The 19,500-nt window shown below is 35.9% G+C and overlaps 1 protein-coding gene across 1 annotated transcript in view; it reads right to left on the bottom strand.

Annotated features, from left to right (window-relative positions):
- The window catches only part of PREX2 (phosphatidylinositol-3,4,5-trisphosphate dependent Rac exchange factor 2), a 172,743-nt gene that overhangs the window by 34,723 nt on the left and 118,520 nt on the right, over window positions 1-19,500 (bottom strand). The window contains exons 31-35 of the mRNA XM_035563072.2: window positions 16,790-16,831; window positions 13,871-14,088; window positions 10,828-10,930; window positions 8,382-8,525; window positions 3,598-3,712 (exon numbers count right to left, since the gene is read on the bottom strand). Of these exons, the coding sequence (XP_035418965.1) occupies window positions 3,598-3,712; window positions 8,382-8,525; window positions 10,828-10,930; window positions 13,871-14,088; window positions 16,790-16,831 (622 nt within the window). The remainder of the gene's footprint in view (window positions 1-3,597; window positions 3,713-8,381; window positions 8,526-10,827; window positions 10,931-13,870; window positions 14,089-16,789; window positions 16,832-19,500) is intronic.

The following is a 19,500-nucleotide window of genomic DNA, read 5'->3' as shown; positions in this document are numbered from 1 at the left end:
AGGAAAGCAAGAGGAGGCGGGAGAATGCAGAAAATAGCCAGTTAACATCAGCCTCTGTACAGGTCAAATGCACAGGTTCTTTCCAGTCATCTTCTAAATTAGAAGACAACTGTAGAGCTTCAAACACACAGTAATAAAGATCTTTAAAAATCTTTGCTGACTTAATTACTTTCACTTGGTTGTACTACATGTTTCCCCATTAGCAAACAGTTTAATAAGGTTAAATTTACAATGCTGGCACTTACCAGCATCAGTGTAACTTGCAAATACAGTTTGAGTATAACCTTTTTTCTTTATGAGTGTCAGAGAAGCAGAAAAGGTGAACTATAAAAATAAATGCAATCTGGCTGACTGTGAAAAAGAAATCGAGCACCATTAAGAATAATTGTGGGCCAGATGCTGAAAATTCCCCTGCAGTTTCAGAAATTTCATAAACTGGTTTGTTTCTAAAATAACATCATATTCAGAAAAAGGACTTCCTACATATTGCAGGGGTAAGGGATGTTGCCTTAGGAATTGTAGAAAAACTCAACTCTTAGCTGTCCTTAGAATGAAAATTCCCCTATATAATTCATTAGATTCAAACAGTTAGGGGTTAGTCAGTTACGGAAGGTGGAAGAATGTTCTCTTCATTCTGTATGTAACAAATTCTAAAACTGGTTTTCAACTTTCACGCATTTTCATGAAAATGATAATCTTGTGATTAATATTTTGTAGTTGATGTAGTATTTTTCGAAGCCCCAAAGCAAGAACCACAAAGAGAAGTTCTTATGACTGCTCAAATGAGTGTCAAGAAGGACAATTTTGCACCTGGATTTATTATATCACTTCTGATACTGTGGAAAAGCTGGTCACAGTTCCTTAGTAATTAATGATTTTTGCAAGAATAGCTAGGATTCAGGGTTTTTTTACTTGAAGGATAAATGCTATCCTTCTTGAAATCCACTGTAAATCTACTAATGTATCTCTTAATTCATTCAAATAAATAATTTGTAAATGAACTCTGAGGTGTTCATCAGTGTCAATTCCACCCCCCCCCAAAAAAAAAAAAGCATTGCACTCCTCAAAAATGTTTTATGTACTCATTCTTAACAAGTCTTGACTTACAATTTAAGAATTATCTAAGCAAGGGTACCTCACATTTATTAATTTTATTGTCCCACTTGAGTCCATCACAAGTCAGACTAACGTTTCATTGCCAATGGGAACATACACAACCCAAACGGTCTCCTCTGGTTCACAATATGAGAATACTATTATTCAAATTAGTCACCGATAAGAGAAGCTGAACTTGCATCAAGAGTTCTCATCAATGGATTATTCAGCTGCAATGTCATGACCAGCCAGTGGATTCACTCCCACTAGTCCCCCTCCTCTTCTCCCACCGAGTCTACTTTTTCCTCTGTTGTTGCTCCCCATTTGCTTTCTGCTGCTGTATCAATGAAAAGATTGTAAGATGGTCATCAGACAATCATTTCAGAAGCAGCAATGTATTCTGTTTCTACAGAGAAAGAATGGTTTATGGATTGTGTCTTGAATGACTTATTTAATTACTGATTAGGTGGTTCTACACAGAGGATTTCTTCCACATGAAGAATTTAATCCAGTGTTATTGCATATGCATATGTTTCCAGGGAGTATTCAATTTCACTTTTGTGTTTTTCTTTGGAGCAATTATCCAAATGTTAATAGCTTTTGCTGCTGTAGTTACTTTATTAGATTCTCCTGTCCAAACACCTACACAGGCTAGCAAATGGCAGAACAAGAACAAAGCATCTGCTTTTCTGTTTTTCCTTTTCTCTTCACATTATGTCAGTGAATTCCTGAAGCTGCTTGTGCCTCATTTAAGAAACTGGTAGAGCTCACCAGAAAACAAATGCAGAGATCAATTACTGAATGTTCTTATCAGACATTAGAAGGCTGTAACAAATCCGTATTTTTCCTGTTCTTTAGACTGGACAGAGCTACCATTGGTAATTTTTGTTGAATGCTAACTTTTTCATAGTATCTTTTAGCAAAACTAGGCCTTGGAGGTTAGCAACTGGTCATACCTGTGAGTCAAAATACCAGTGCTGTATCTCATTAGATCCACAGAACGAGTGAAGGTCCTAACCAGAACACATGATGGTAAACAGGGTCAAGGAACACTGAAACAATGTCAGGAAGAATTTTTAGGATTTTTATGGGGGCCAAATCAGACCTATTCACAGAAAAAAAAAAAAAAAAAAAAAAAAAGACAAAAATTTTTGCCTTGTACATCTGAGGGAAAACTTTCCAATGCTAGTTCATCTATGCCAAACACTGACATAACCAAAGTTTTCTGTAAAACTTGTCACATAAAATTCGTGAAATAAATACTTAAGAGGAACCTTTTTTTTTCTTTCTCTCTAAACAGTAAGGACTAACAAAAAAAAGTGGAAAACAGAATAAATAAATAAATACTACATTTGCCATTAGGATAGAATTGCAGTGACACAGATGGATCAAAGAAAGTAAATATACACTATTCACTGAATACAACTGGCTTTGAAATTGCTTTTGCTACAATATTGCTTGGATTAAAGCAGAATTTAGAAAGTCCACTGCTCTGATAAAATATTAGAGAAATATATTTGCAAAATCTATGAAGAAAATGTCCCAAAGACAGGAGTCGATCAACAGGTAAAGGAATTGGAAAAATAATATTGAGACTTTCACTTGTATGCTTGTCCCCACCTAGATACACTTAGATAGGATAAGGAAATATCCTCCTTCCTCCTCTTTCATTTTCTTTGCTGTCCTTCAGCTCTTTTTATTTCCTATTCTCTGTTGTTTTTAACATGTCTAGCCAAATGGTACTATTTCCATCCAATTCAGGGATTTAAAAAGTGAAAAGATGTGATGTTACATTTACACCTATTTTTCTTCAATTCGTGTATATAAGTATATTTAAACAGGTGTTTTCTACAGATACAATGAGGTGCAAGAGTGGTCTAGGTACACACCGTCATTATTTTACTTCCTAACTAATAGATTAGTACACCAGAAATTCTGTCTTTATGTGCAACTTCTTAATTAATTATTTACTAAAATACACACCTGCATGATCGTTACATATACTGGGAAGTACATACTCTGTAATCCATACCTGAAGCTGATGCAAATACCCAGAAACGTTCTTATTCCCATTAGTACTGGTAACAAACCATTTTCAGCTTTGAGGGAAACAGCACTATTTTATAAGTCCTATTCTGTAGAAATCATGTAAGTATGATCCAAAAAGCCGGATCATAGTATTTAGAGATTCTGGTACACCAGTTGTGATCATGTAGACGTTTCCGTTATTATATGCATTAGTAAAACAACCCTGAGACAATTACAGCTATAATTTTCACAGGAAAATGATTTAGGAAAGAATATTATTTTACTTTTTTTTTCAATGAAATCTTAACAGTGCAGAAATCAAAAAAGTCAGAACCATGAGTCTTGGATCTTTTTCAATCAGGCAACAAAAACAACCACTATACAATGCACTTTAGTTTAAATATGCATCTTAGAAACTGGGTCAAAAAGCTGAACTTGGTAAGGTAATCTCAGGAACGTTGGTTTATTACCCACCGTAGTTTCTGGTTATACTGCTTTACTTTTTCTAGTGATGCTGCATTTATCTGAGCTTGAAATTCTTCTACTGAAACACTGTCTCTGTAGTAATATCCTTCCATGCTTTCCAATGCTATGAAAAGAGAAAGAAGAACACAGAAGAGAAAAATCAGTATTAAACATTTATTATTCACCTTCTTTGTAGCTTTGTTCACAGACTAGTCTATTACTTTTAAGCCTTGAAGCTGTGACCCCCATGGATTGCTGACCTGTTTCTATATGTCATCGAATTCATACAGATCTCCTTAAGATTTCACTAACAAGAAAAATTATATTTCTGGCCCTGTGGAAAATATAGTTGTTCTAATTAAAGTACTCCTGCCCCTTGAATATAAATGTGTTTTTTAGTTCTGATATATATACTGAAAAAAAGCGGTAGAAGAAAGAAAGGATTAATATGCAGATACTTTCACGGAGGGAGACCTAAAAACTTCTTATGAAGCCTGATTTTGGGATATGGAGCACTTAAACCCCTAGATATTTCCACTGATAATCTGAATGTCTTCTTCTGGATTAAGTAAAGTAAATTTCTCTGGATCTCTGAAATTGCCCTATAAGCTCCTTTGCAGGGATCAGGTATGTCTCTATAGATGGACTCCTTGTCCATCTTTGTTGTATCCACTTGACAAAAGCAAGGATGAATATTGCTACAAGAATTCAGGAACCAAAAAAAGACTTCCAGCATAGGTCACTGTCCTTCTCATACAATCATTACAAAGAAATTAAAAGGAGCAAAAAAGGAATGCACAACCTTCCATTTTGGCATGTTCTTCCCAACAATACTTTTCAAACAAAAACAAACAAGCAAAAAAACAAGAACACCCCACCCCTCCTTTAAATTAGATACTTGGGGAAGTTCAATCTTTTCTTTAGCTAAGCCACATCAAATGTTTGAAAAGTCTCAAACAAATTTGAACCTCAAAAATCAAGATCTTCATATAACAAGAGCTTGTTAAGAGATTAACCTTATTATAACATAAAAAACAGGCTCTTGGTGATATACATGTTTGGGGGAGGAGCATTAAAGATTTTACAATTAGGAACATTGCTACTTTAATAATCCATACTCATTCTAAGAATTCATCACCCTATCGGAAAATGCACGCAATAAGCAGATCTCCGATGGAAACATTCTGCAGTCTTACAGCTTCAGCTGCACACAGAATATTAATTCTGCTTGTACTGCTTAATATGACCAGTTAATACATAATTCATTCAGTGTGAAAGAACATGCAAATTGCACTCCCCTTCGGTGTTTTCAAAGCTTGTAATTCTGCTTCTGTGCAAAAATATTAAATTTCAACAGAAAGACTTCTTAACTTCCTTGATGCTTTACCACACCAAAAACAAACCATGCAGAAATATCCACAGAACTCTCTAATACCACGTTACTGCACACTTAGAGCTGATTATCTGTACGTCTTGTTTTACCTGCATAAACTTGATTTTATCCAGTTAGATCACCCATGTGAGAAACTCAGTCGTCTCTCAGGACTGACTGGGGCACAGAGTTCTGCTTCTACCAGCACTATGGGGGCCATGCTCATGGTTGCTGGCAGGGAATCTCATAGTGTACACTCTAACTCTCCCATTTTTTAAAGGATTTCATGCATTTCTAGCTAATATATTAGAAAGCTCTCTTGTAAGGCAAGCTTTCCTTACAAACTGAAACATGCATTCCACAGTATTCTTCAATCAATATTAGGATATTATGGTCTGGATGCACAGACAAATGAATGGAAAAAAAATGGATGGATGGGAAGGCTTAGAGTATAGTAGGTAACGGGACATGGTCTGCACCAAGAGGGCCATAACAAGCAGAACACCATAATGATCTATATTGTTCAGCATCTTCATCACTGATCCGGAGGAGGTGACAAAGTGCACTTCTGTCACGTTTTTAGCTGAAACCAAAGTGGGGGATGCAGTGTATATACACAATTGCAGGGCCACCTAGAGGGGGACCTAGACAGGCTGGAGGAGTTGCCCAACAAGAACAATGTGAAACGGAACAAGACAAATGTCAAGTCCTGTATCTGGGAACACAGAGCCTCAGAAGAACCTGGGAGTCAACAAACCCAACATGAGTCTGCAGTGCCCTAGCAAAAAAAGAAGAGCAAGAGCATCCTGAGTTGTATTCACAGAACCACAGTCAGTAGATTGACAGAAGTACTTATCCTTACTTTACTTAACACTCTTTAGATAGCATCTCGAATACCGCATCCAGTTTTGGGCCCCACGATACAAGAAAGCTGTTGATCAACTGGAGAGCGTTCAGTAGAGTGCCACCAAGACGGTCATGGCCTGGAACCTTATGAGGAGAGGCTAGGGAACCTCAGCTTGTTCAGCCTGTAATCGATGGCTTTGGTGACCTACCTGCCACCTACCTAGACTTAGTTAAGAGGAGGTCAAGAAAAAGACAGTGCCAAGCTCTTTACAAAGGTGCAAGGTTGCAGAACAAGAGACAATGGACATAAATTGGAACAAGAGAGGCTGTAACTGGATAGAAAGGAAACACTTTTTCATGACAAGGACAAATAGAGGAACACGCTCCCCAAGTGGTTGCTCGATCTCTGTTCTTGTTTAGAGATCTTACTTGAAAAAACCCTGAGCAACCTGGTCTGATCTCACAGCTGACCCTTCTGTGAGCAGGACCTCAAGAACTCCCAAGGTCTCTTTCAACCTGAATTATTCAATTATTCTATGAAAAACTAAAACATAAAAAAGAGCTTATATTATTAAAAGACTAAAGAGGAATTTTCAATAAATTGAATTTCAATTTTAAATAAAGTATATTTTAATTAAGCTTATTTATTGCTGAGATCACAATTCTAATGTAGTAAACAGAGAATTCTGAATGCCAAGAGCTGTCAACATTCTCAGACCCCAATACTGTAAATCAGGACCCTTTTGAATGTATGGATTTAAGCATATGTTTGTACAAAACTATTCTTACAAGTGGAAAGATACATAATATAGCCTGGATAAACACTAAAACTATAAAAATGCCTGCAATCGCAATCCTGCAAATATATAGGCATGCTTAATTTTAGGCATGGAACTATGCAACACAGAATAAAACAACACAGAAACTAGCTTGTTCGCTTGACAAACTATTCCACAACCACAATTTTCTAAATGTTCAATTGAAAGCATCATAAACCATTGTATTTTTTTAGGCAGAAAATAGCTTAGCTGTGTTAAGCTTGGAAAGCAAGAATTGACTTCACAGGGGAACTTGCAGAAGATTTCTATACTCAAAGCTAATAAATTTCAGTTAAACATGGGGATCTACCGAGTTAGTTTGATGGCAACTCATCCAAACCTCACAGGAATGAAGTAAAAACAATACTCTCAATACATTCATTAGTAAGGGAAAAATATATATATATTTAAACACTAGGATTTAACTTCTTATCTACCAGGACTTCTAATTCTTGGATTCTAATGGACTATTTTGATGGAAGACAGTTGATAATTAAAGAAATCTGGTATCAGAAAAAAAGAAGATGACTTTCTCATTACTGAAAATTATTAAACAGATGTGACACTTCAATGAATCTTTGCCCTTTTCCTTTAGCTCACTGCAAAGTTTCTAATACTAGGACACAAATATTTTGGGCGCTCTAGAAACAAAGGAAAAAAAATCTGCAGAAGAAAGTCTCAAGCACACTGAATCCCTGTCCCCAGTCCTGTGAATCTAAATGAACAGGTATTTCCAAGATTTTGTCTGAACCAAGGTATTTTTTATTCTCTTCCATATGCCTCTTTGTCTGCTTTCCAGAAACATTTCTGATGCTCATTGTTCTCATTTCCCTCTATGACTGAACTCAATCCCTTCAAAAGAAATCCACTGAAGTCTGTCCTTTTTAGTTTATTTAAAAGTCAGGATTCAGGGATCTTATTAAAAAAAAACGTGGGTTAGATTTACAGTAAGTTCTGTTATCTCTTCATGTATCTTACTGTTCATGATTTCCTTTTACATCCTCCTAACTTATCAACCCTCCTTGAAATCTTCATTTGTATGTCTTCTGCCTGGTCCGTATGGACCCTGGAAGCCTTTTGCAAGTTACAGAGTACCGTCAGCTCCTTCTGAAATGAAAGGCAGCTCAAGGCAATCAGCACCTTGCATTTACCATTTCAGTGAATCAAATTCCATGTTCTTGATGACTGTAATGGCACTGGAGCTACTGCAGGCTGCCTGCAATTTATGAACAGTCTGAGCATCAGTGCCACCATTCATCACTTCAGTAATGTTTGCAGTCTCATAACTACAAAAGCCTGAAAAAGTTATTTAAGTCTTCAATACATTTTAAAGAGACATAATTCTCAGGGGATAATAATTTAATCTGTACATTTGAAGTAACAGGAAAAGGTTACTACAGCATTTGGATTGCAAAATACTTTAAAAAGCAAGTTTCATGATCTGACTATCATCCACTAATAACCAAAAGAACAAAACAATACTGATGAAAGAGCATTCATTTTTTGGTGTTGGAATCATATAACAAGTATAAAATTAGAAATACATATCTGTATATCTATTTTTCACCACAAAACTCATCATTTCTTAAATTCAGTTTAATTCTAAATTCTCGATAAGTGCCCATATTAAACAACTCATTTAAATACAAGAATTATGTGCTTATAGTTACAAAGGATTTAAATTAGAGTAAGTAGTGCTTTAGAAATTTAAGTACTATTTGAAAGAATTGGAAAAAAATTGGAACAAATCAAGTTACCTTGTGAAAAAAGTACTGGGTGGATTTTAAACCCCCCTCCATTCTTCAGTCTTTGAGGAAGCTGTTCAAAATGGTAACTATCAAGGTAGAAATAAACCTTCAGAGTTTGCCGGCTTCCTTCTGCTTGGTATGTGATTGGAACATCTAAGAATAAAGTCAGTGTTACTATTTCATTAAAATCAATGACATGTCCTTTCCCATAAACTGTTGCACCCAAAATTCACATGATTAGATAAAATCTCCCGAGTCATAAAATGAGTATGTGCAGTATTTTACATTTTACTCAGTGCTGCTGCGGTCACTTTTGGCCTATCCATTTTCAGGAGGTAGAAAAACAACATAAATCAGTGGCTGTCATCTTTGACTGCCTGTCAATGACAGCAAAAATACTAAGCAAATAATGTAAGCTGGCAACATCCTACATTGATTTCTCTGTAAATCTGAAGAAACATCTATGTGCAGCACGTGGTTTGAAACCACTGGAAGGATGGCTAGAGCCATATTTCATATGCCTTCCTGGGGTGCATGATGTATAAGGTCAGTGTGACATATACCGCTATCCTCTCCACGGAGTCAGCACCTCTTCAGATTTGTGTGGGATAGAGCACAAGTTAAAATACAGTACTCAACAGCATGCTCATTAAAGCATTATTAAAATCAGAGCTCAACGGAGAAAACAATTGTAATTTGATAGAATATAAAAAACTGTAAGAATGCACTACATTATACTTCGAGAAACTAGATGTCATAATATGTCAATTTCTGTAGAGTTCAGTGCAACTAACAGTATCATTTTGCAATTACAGAGAACCCCCAGCATACATTTTGCGTATTATGCAAGGTGCTTAACACATAATGATCACTAGCAAAAGTTGATGAAAATTTTCCATTTAGCTAAATCTCTCAGAGGAAGTCCATTTAATTCAATTTATGTCTTTTTCCATATTTCCTGTTTAAGTATCATTTCCACGAATAAGTCTCCAAGTTGAAAACAGTAAAACATTTAGCAATTTGCATTAATAATCTTATGTAGTTTTTATAGTGTGCATAAATTACTTTGTACCTAAATGGAAAGTATTTTACAGGAACATTTTTCACTATTTTTGGTAATAAAATACATTTTTTCTTGCAATCATTATACGGAATCATAAATGAAAAAAAAAATGTCATTGAAAATTCCTTGTCTTCTGAAACCACACTCAAGATGATTGTGGCAGCAGCACTTAAGCTAAAAGGAAACAGAGTTTATCACAATCCTAGAACACGCGGACTTCCCATTTATCTCTATTTTAGCAATGACACTTCAGTCAAGAGACACAGCAATTAGAACAGTTTATGACAAAGGTATATGGTTAACTCCCCATCAGAAAGTTCTCCCGTAACTCCAGTTCCATGTTGTTACCCAGCTTGGCAGGGCTTCCTTTTAAAATAAACAGTCTGAACAGGATCCTTACTTGACTCACACAGAAGTAAAAATGGTCTTATATAGGCCAGTTCCTAGCTGACCACCAGCCTTCCAGTTGCAAATTTGCCAGCACCCTATGGGTATGGGTGCGCTTATGAATGCCCCAGAACACAGGCAACCTCTCACTAGTAGTTTTGTGGAGGAGCTTTGTTTCTTCTGGTCTTGTTTACTGCATAAGTGCTCTTATGTGTGGTCTTGATCCAGCAAGGGAATTGTTTTAGAAAAGCTTGATGTTAAGCAGACATGCTTTCCTCCCTTCCCAGGGGAAGTTCTGAGACTTGAGAAAAAATGTGTTTGTTTTTTTCTCACTACACAAAATTCACTGCAGAAAAATCTCTACTGGCTGAAAACATATAATAAAGGAGTGGCTGGAAAAGAGTGAAGGGTATAGTGTAAACAGCAGACTGTGAAGACAGTTCCTTCCTACTAGTTGGACAAGTATTAGAAGGAAGAGTTCATGTCCCTGACTGTCTCCACCACCAGGTCTCAGAGGAACCTTCTTGCACAATTAAAGCTACCCTAACAGTGTTTGATATCTCTTTTTAAGGAACTCTTCAAAGATCTATTTTTTCATTCAGACGGGATGAGTAACATTAAAAAGAAATGGTTTTAATGTTTCTCCACCTTATCTTAGTTGCATTTTTTTATTATGGCCTTCAAGCTTCTTTTATATACAACTCATCAATAACAACTTGATCTTCCAGGGACTTTCCTTATGCAGTCACGTAACCCCAATGGAAACTTCAATTAAGCTGACACTTTTCCCTGCTGGGTTGCTAACATCACCAGATAATCATTCTACATCATGGCTGACATTAGCTGCATTTCAGGAAATCTTAGAATATTAGGAGAGCTAATTCTCTATAATCCCAAGTTACATAACAGTTCCTATGGGAGGTAATGTTCTAGGAGACAAAAATATTAGAAATACAGAGAATGTTTCTGAACAGTAAAACCCAGATATTAATTATAATTACTCACTTGCAACTAGTGGTTCTGGCTCTGATTGTCTGAAGTAAAAAGTAACTTTTTCCAAGTCAAACAGTGCAACCAGTGTATCTTCTAGCATGGCTTGCTCATCAGCCTAAAAAAGGCAAAATAAAAAAAAAAAATGGAATGTCGTTTCAGCCAGATGTTTTCCCTACCAGAAGTAACATGAGACCAGGATATGAAAATATAAAAAAATAACTACAGAACGTTGCACAAAATTTCACTGATGCATTGTATAATATAATTAACTCCTACATAACATAAATATATTTGCGCCTATAGGTACTTTCCCTTTCATTTCTAGTCCAAGATTATTAAAATAATGGTATCATTTCACATAGTAAATTAACAGGTAATTTATAGCTACCACTACTTCTCATGGCTTTTATTCAAACAATATTGTAACTGTTCTTTATGTAAGATGCCAGGCTTCAACATCTTGTCCTTGATACCAGGCCTAGCTTGCAAATTAACACAGGGCTAATTTGAAAAACAAATTCCTCTTTTTAGCAATTTTCTTTTAAAAATGCCACAAGTTCAGTATTTAATTAAAACAAACAAACAAACAAAAACATACAAAAGTTCTTCTTGTCCACTCCAGGCATCAATAACTGAACCAGTAGCTCAGAATGAGTACAGCTCAGAGTCATTTGTACCTCCACCTACAAAAACCTAGATGCAAATAAAGTGCATAGATATTGCAATGTTGCGATTTGCACCAGTGGTTCACTCTCTGTGCTCCTGAACTAAAGAAATGGAATATCCAGACTTATGTACCAAAAAAGCTTCAGGAAGTAAATTACTAACTTCTCAGGACAGCATACTCAAACCTTAAAAAGAGAAATAGTAATCTGCAAGGATGGTTATCTTGAGTTAAATATGCAGGTAATTATAGGAGAAATCAATGATCACTTAAAGTAACTTTATTCTTTATACAACCCTCTCCTAGCTACATTAAGCTAAATGTAAATCTGAGGCATATATTTTTCTCCTCTAAGAAGTGAAACAGTAGAAAGGCAAAGAATAATCAACTAGCTGCCTAAAAAATGAGAACTACAGCTTACTGAGTTATAGAAAGGAAAAAAAACCACCATGGTTTTCCTTGATCTAAACAGTGTAATAGTATTCCCACTTGTATTTATGAAAAAGCACCTCCGCTTGAAATATTTTGTCTCCTGGTTCAATTTACGAAGTCTCTCTGGAGAAAGCAATGTTTTATCAGCAGAATAGTCTGAAAACCATTCAGTGACATGGGAAATCTTTGCACAACTGTTCGTTCTTTATTGAACTCTGGCCGTAATGAGTATAATTTCCTTCAAATGCCCTTGTTTAACATAGCATGGATCATTTGTAAGCAAAATGGTCCTGAGAAGGTATTAAGAAAGTTGCCTTTAAATACTTTTCTCTTAGTTAAGAACAGTTATCACTGAACTAATTCAGCATTTCTGTGCAAATACATATACAGAAGAGACTAAACTTAGCGGATTTTGTTTGTTTGTTTTAATTCAGCAATGGATAGTGCTGGTATCAGACTACAATTCATGCTAAGTAGCATAGGTTTTCATTACAAAGGAAGTCTCCACAATCTTGGAAGAAAAAAACAGAAGTATTCCGTGTTGTAAAGACAAAAGTTATCTTGTGATAATTCAACTAAGTGCATGTTAAAACATAAGACAAGAACCAACTGAATTTGTTCTTGAACTCTGAGGACTCCAGCACCACAGCAGTCTGGAGCTGAATCATGCAATTACATATCAAAGAAACAACATGAGCAGGAGATCCCCTGACCATGCTTTCTCCACATGCATCTCATGTTGATAAACAGCCCCCATGTTTCTCATAGACCCTGACTTGAGTTGCTTTCAAGCTGCATACCGTGTCCTGACATACCCTGTCCCACACAGGCCCATGCTAGTAGCTCAACTGCCAGTGAGGTTGCTGTTCACGCTAGCTCATGACAATGGTCTCAAAAAACACCACAGACTTTATGATTATGATTTTAAAATATCTTTACTTTTATTGATCTCTTCTGCTTTAAAAGTTGATCAGGACAACTCATCAGCAACTTGCTGCTGAGACAGTCAAGGAAAGATAACTTTTGATAGCAAGAACATAATCTGTCATTGTGGGGGCTTCTATTCAATAAGATGTACAATTCTGACACTGGTTTGTGATGTTTGATTCCATGTCCAAGCTTAGTCAAGTAAATGAAATGTTCGCAAACATGGTATTAAATGGTCTTAAAGCTTAACAGTAAGAACACTAGCTCAAGAAAACCATGTGCCCATTATAACAAATCAGTTAATTTCATTGAGCAAATCGAGAGTTTGAGACTGCCACAGAGCAGACTCTGCAGAGTGCTTTACTCTTCTTCAGGTTAGCAGGAATAAGTCCAGTCTGAGAAGCTGCTTAAAGAGCTGAAGGGGCACTTTGGATAGCTGGGGATTAGAGGACTATAAAGCCATGTCCTGTTTTAAATTGTTTTGTAAGCTACGGCTCTTTTCCAAGCCTTATGAAGAAAGGAGCTAATTTCCAATTACCCCAATAGGCTACAAGGATTTGCCCTATGCCGGAAGAAAAGCAGACTAGCATATCTAGTACTCCAATTACTACAAACCTATTGTTTTGGAGGGAAGGGATGGTAAAAAAAAAAAAAAGTATCCAAACCAGGTATTTTATTTTACTTGCATTGCTGCTTATTGCTAACTCAAACTCTGGTTATCACCTAATACTACATTCACTCCTAGGGAACAACTATGGTAATGGTGGGGAATCAGTATCTGCTAACTTAAAACAAATACTATCTTTGTGGATAACTTATTTCCCATACCACAAACAAACATTTCCCATATCTGTAATCACCTGAACTGCAAACTTCCCAAATAGCAGCTAATTAAATAACAAGCTAAGCACAAAGGACATAGAAAATCACATTTATAGCAAAGACTGTTTAACCATGGTCTTGGTTTGGGGAACAAACATGGGCTGTTCCCCCATAAACAGCCTGGGGGTTATGTTATGTGAAGGTTCTTACCAGGTTAGGTGACAGCAGTGACTGGAAATGAAGGAGAACACCCGCACTAGCTATCTGTTCCAACCACCTTCTGCTGGCTTCCATCGTCTCCATTTCATATTCTTTGTTGTTGTCAAACATCTGATTTAAGGCCACCATTAGCTGCTCTGAAAAAGCACAGACTGTGGCCACTAGACTTTGACAGAAGACCATGTCTCGCCTCAGTTGTATCTCGCTATCTGTGATGGGTAAAAGCCAAAAGAGGAGAAGCAAAGCAGAGATGGAGCAGGAGATTAATTAACAGTACAGTAACTGGGATATAATTTTTTTCTTTACTTTAAAATAACTTGTTTCCTAGTCCAACTAAATCACGAGTTTACAGTTTAATGTTATTCATGTAAGCAGCACTCTACAACCCAAACTGCCATTTTCCATTTCAAAAATTATTTTATAATTCTAAAATTATATAGAAATGTGTTTAAAATCTGGAATTTAAAGTACTTATTCATAAACAATGTATATTTATACTTCAGATTTTAATGTATATGCCATCAATTCCATGTACTTTTGATATTAAAAGGTGATAGATGTGATTCAGATTTCTTTGCTGCAATGTGAGAATGAGCAGGGCGCAAAAACATTTACCTTCGACGAAAAAGCAAGGACAGGCAGAAGCTCTTAATATGACTGTGTCATCTGGTCAATTTTACAGCTACCAGATGGGTAGGGCAGATGAAGATTGCCTGCTACAAACTGCAGACAAGGGATGTAGAAGTGTTGCTAGCAGAACACAATCTATCCAAATACCATATATATGAATATGAAATCTACAGAGTAAGCTCAGAGCAGCAACACATATCCAGGAAGCAGTAAAGATTTACGGAGTCAGGAAAGCCCAAGACAGGTCCCTAGCTAGAAGTCTACGGAACCATTAGCAACAGATTTAAAATAGGGACTAGCTAACCTATCAATTTATTCTGGAGGGCACAGACATCCAATTAGCTAAAGGTTAAAACAGTTAGAAAAGGAAACGTTCTCAATAAAGCACAAAATCCTGGTGTAAAATATTCAGTGCTTCCTACTTCTCCCCATTTCTGAAGGTCTTCAAGTTTTTTTTTTATCATTATGAGCTGTTAGGCAAATGTCAATCACAGATGGTACAGGTAGACAACGTTTCTAAGTCATGCCATCCATGACTGGATGACATCGAGGTCTTTTGAAAACCTAAACTCTTTGTCCCTTTGTCCTCAATTTAGATTCATTTGCCTCTAGGAGGATTAGCTCCTTTACCACATTTATATGGGACTAGCAAGACTTTAGATGCATAAATTAGTAAAAATAATCCTGTACTTACAAAATTAATATTGACTTTAAAACTATGTTTTTCTTGGACACCAAGTATTTCTGAAAGTTATTCTGTCCATTTTCCTTCTGAGATCTTCAAACCTTTTCTCAAACTATTCATAACTCTAACCACTCTTTTACTATTCCATTTGACAGCCTCTCCGGACCTCAAGAATATTTTCCTTAAATGGTCTAATTGCTTCTGCTTCTATACTGTGATTCATTCCTTGTTATTTTGATTATTAAAATTTCACTGTCTCCAGTCTCTCAAGTTATGCAGAATCCAGTGCAGACAGAATTTTCATCTTGAAAAACTCCACCCACCTTCCGCTTCAGAAATCCCGCTGGCTTCTACATGGTCACAATCTTTCCAATATCGTAGCAGTGCTCAGGGATTTGGGCCCAAAATGCATTCTTTTGTCTCGCCTTGCTCAATTTTATCTCTATTTGTCCAACAGCAGCTGATTTCAGTACCTTCCTCTGTATTGCCTGCTTCTGAAGCAGTTCTCTTGTGTAACTGACACCTCATTTCCAAATCTCATCTAATACTACTTGAACAGCAGATACTGCACACAAGAGCACTTTGGGCTTTTTTCACAAAAAGATTTTTATACAAAATAGATTACAGTTTGTTTTTTATATACAGAATAAATTACAGAACTTAAGAAATCATGTAAATAGGGAAAACAGCCTACAGGAAAAAAAAAAAAAATCAAGCCTGGGGTATTTTGTGAGGTCACTTCTTATTTTAACTGTCCTGAGGAATTAGTAAAATATTTTCAAAATCTGGACGAAATTTGACAACAAAGAAACATTACGCTGTCTTTTATGAAATTGTTGCTATGTGTCATAACAAAATCACGAAATAACCCATTCGTATGGTGCTGTCAGATGGTTACAATAATCAGCTTCTACAGTGAAATACGACTGCTTACTTGGTCACTCGTGCATCTACAAAACATGTACAGAATCTTCAACTACAATAGTTATTTTCTAAATACTGATTTAGTGACATTTATTTTACAGACACATACATATTCTGTGCATTTGAGGCTGTATGAGGTGACGGTAAAGTGATACACAGAATACTCAGACCCCTTCCAAAAAGCAATGATTTAAAAATAAATAAATGAATAAAGTATTTAGCACTAAATCATGCTTTCTTAGGTAACACAAGAAGGATAAAAGGAAAGGTATGAGTTAGAAAAGCAAGGCAAGGCAAGAAATAGATGGGGATGAAGATGGGAAGAAAAGATTGTAATTGGGGAAGATTACAAAAGAAGGAAGACAGAAGAAGTACTTTGCACAAGCTCAGAGATTTGGCAGCTACTTCATCTGCCAACATCCAAAGCAAATAACCAGAGAAGGCATTTTGCATTAAAAAGTACAACATTTGCTTTAAATGTAAATGTCTTTGGAATTGTTGTGTCCTTCAGGAATCCTCACTGTAAACACAGGGGTAACGTTGTTGATTATCGGATTATCATGTTTGAGTTTTTACTCCTTTCTCTATTCTGGCCAAAATAAAACAAAAAGCAGAACAAAACAAAACAAAACAAAAAGTTCAATCCCACTTCCCAAAATAAGCAAAATTACCTGTATATTCAAGAAGTGCTAAGAGTATCCGTGCCTTCACCTCTTAAAGAAAAAAGAAAATATATTGAGATCACCATGGTTAAAAGTGTTTTTACCAACATAATAATGCATTAGCAGTTCTGTATAAAATCAGCTTCACTCTAAGTTTTTGTGTATGCCATCCTGACTTATACCTTCAAAACAGTAATGAATCTCAACTTCACTAAATTTTAAATTTGACTTGATAAAAACGATAATTATCAAAAGCACCAACAATAAGAAAAAAAAGAGGCAGCGGCTGCCTCAGAGTACATGTGTACCAGCTGGCCAATGCAAGTCCACGTATGAAGAACTCCAGCCTTAAAGCTTTGTAAAACAAGACCTGTTTTCACCAACTCCCACACCACCCCAATTCTTTCCTCCCCCCCAACATTGTCCCATACTTAAAAATGTCCAGTTATCCTCATGTTTGTGCATACCAAAGTATCCAGGAAAAAAAATAAAAGTACAAACTTAACAAACATTTTAATTTTTGCTTAAAAAAACGTTTTTATATGTCTTTACACTGCTTTATCCCCCTCCTCTTTTTTTTTTCTTTTGCCTTCTCAAAGTTTTCATGATGAATGAAGTGACTCTTCCCCTCTGCTTGGTACCAGAGGACAAATTTAAATGCGTAAACCATCACGGTAAGGAACAGGCAGATAAAAAAACTGCCATAACCTCAGTGTGTGTCAAACTTCCAGCACATCAGTTGTTCTACAGTAACTGCTTGTAGGAACACACCACTACTTCTAATGCTTTCACATCGTGACAGCCTTTCTTTCACACATCCAATTTTTTGTGTAGTCCTGTTCCAAGAACAGGAATATAAGAGTTGTTGTGGAGTATATGGGCCAAAGGACAGTTTAGGAATGTGTTGTCTCCTACTGAAACTAATCTAATAGGTTCAAAATTTGAAACATTACATACATCTCAGATGATGGAGTACAAGAACCAAAATTAATGGTTACTCTTTAAAATTGCCTGGTGAAAAGTCTTTGTCTTTGTCTTCTGTCATTTGAGAAAAATTTAGAGATTAATAACTTGGGATCTTGGAGACTGAGCATTTGGCTTAGTAACTGAATACAATAAAGGGAAATATATTTTCTATCTGAAGAATTTAGACACATTGAGGCTATTACTTGCAGCCTGTTTTATATGAGATTTGTCAGATCTCTGAATTCAAAAGCATTTGAGGTATCTATAAATAATGATTTCCTGCTTATGGGAAAATTACAGGACACAGCAACTTGCCTTTGTCATTGCTAGAAGTCTTCTCCATTTCAAAATATACCCTCAGTCAAGAGAGTATTTTTAGGTTTTGTATAAGTAGAGACATACCTGGGGTTAGAAGAGAACCTTGGATGTCAATCATCTGTTTTTAAATAAATTCCAAATGTTACCGAAGTTTTCACCCCTTCTTGCCACATGGCATATGGAAAGAAATAACTCTCTAGCAATTTCTCCTTAGATCGTATGCTTTATAAAATGCTTTCAACTTTTTTTATTCTTAAGTATTCTTTTGTACTTTTTTTTTTTCCCAACACAATATTCTTTTTTTTTTTTTTCCAGTAACACTTTTCACTCTAAGGACAGATTTTAGTTTTATTATGTTTCTCACATCTGAAGATACTTTTGAAATGGGACTAAAGACTAAGATTTGTACTGCATATTTTATTATTTAAGTTGAAATACATTTCTGATGTCTTTAATGACTGAAGGCTCTTTCACGCCTTACTCCTAAGTTAAATTAAAATAAGTGTGGAATTTCTCAAATGCATAGTATTTCCTGTTGAAACTTAAAATTATTGTGTTAGCAAAACAACTGCACGTTCTCATCAAGTTTGCTGCCTATAAATCTGACTTGCTCTAAAACATTATTTTATATATATATATATGTTATATATTTATATATTTAGGAAGGTGGGGAGAAGGAACAACAGAGATTTATCCTCCTCTTTGCTGTCCTTAAACCTTTCTGCTCTTATACCATCCTATCGTGGTTTTGCTTTCCTTATGAAGGTTCCCTTTCTTTTCATCTGTCTGGATAATTTTCCTGGTTCCTACTCTAGTCATCACTCATTTTTTCTTCCCGTGTTTTCTGTTTCTCATCACACATCTCACATACATTCAAAATCCTGTAGCTACATCATTCTTTATCATCTATTTATTCTCTATTCGTTATTCTCTATTCATCAGCTGTTCTGAATTCCTGCTCTGGCTACTGCTCTCTCCTGCAAGAAAATCAAACACTCTATCCTCAAACATCTGCCTTTGCCAAGAACTTGTCTTCATCTTTATTGGTCCAACAATCTAGTAGGCCCAGTCACTCCAAGAAATAACTTTCATCTTTTCTTTAGCTACTTAGCTGAAGATAAATCCTCCCAGAATCTGTATACTGTTTCATCAGAGAACTCTTCAAGTCCATCATCTTGATTAGCCTTCTAGGGCTCACTTTCACTGTAACCATAGTAAACTCTTTCTCTAATGATATGGTAGGACAAATGAAATGAGACAAAGCAATCTGCACATATGTTTTAAATTACTGCCAAGGAAGGCTTTTTTTTTTTTTTTTTAATTGTGCAAACAAACCTTCATAGCTTTTTGTTGTTGTTGTTGTTCTCCCAATTCCAATACTAATAAAAAGAAAACTCATAGTTCAGAACAATCATCCTCTCATCCTCCAGGCATTA

The sequence above is a fragment of the Cygnus atratus genome, chromosome 2 (genome assembly GCF_013377495.2).
Source record: "Cygnus atratus isolate AKBS03 ecotype Queensland, Australia chromosome 2, CAtr_DNAZoo_HiC_assembly, whole genome shotgun sequence".
Lineage (NCBI taxonomy): Eukaryota > Metazoa > Chordata > Aves > Anseriformes > Anatidae > Cygnus > Cygnus atratus.
Note: the sequence above shows the minus strand (reverse complement) of the source record. Positions and strands in the feature narration are given on the sequence as shown.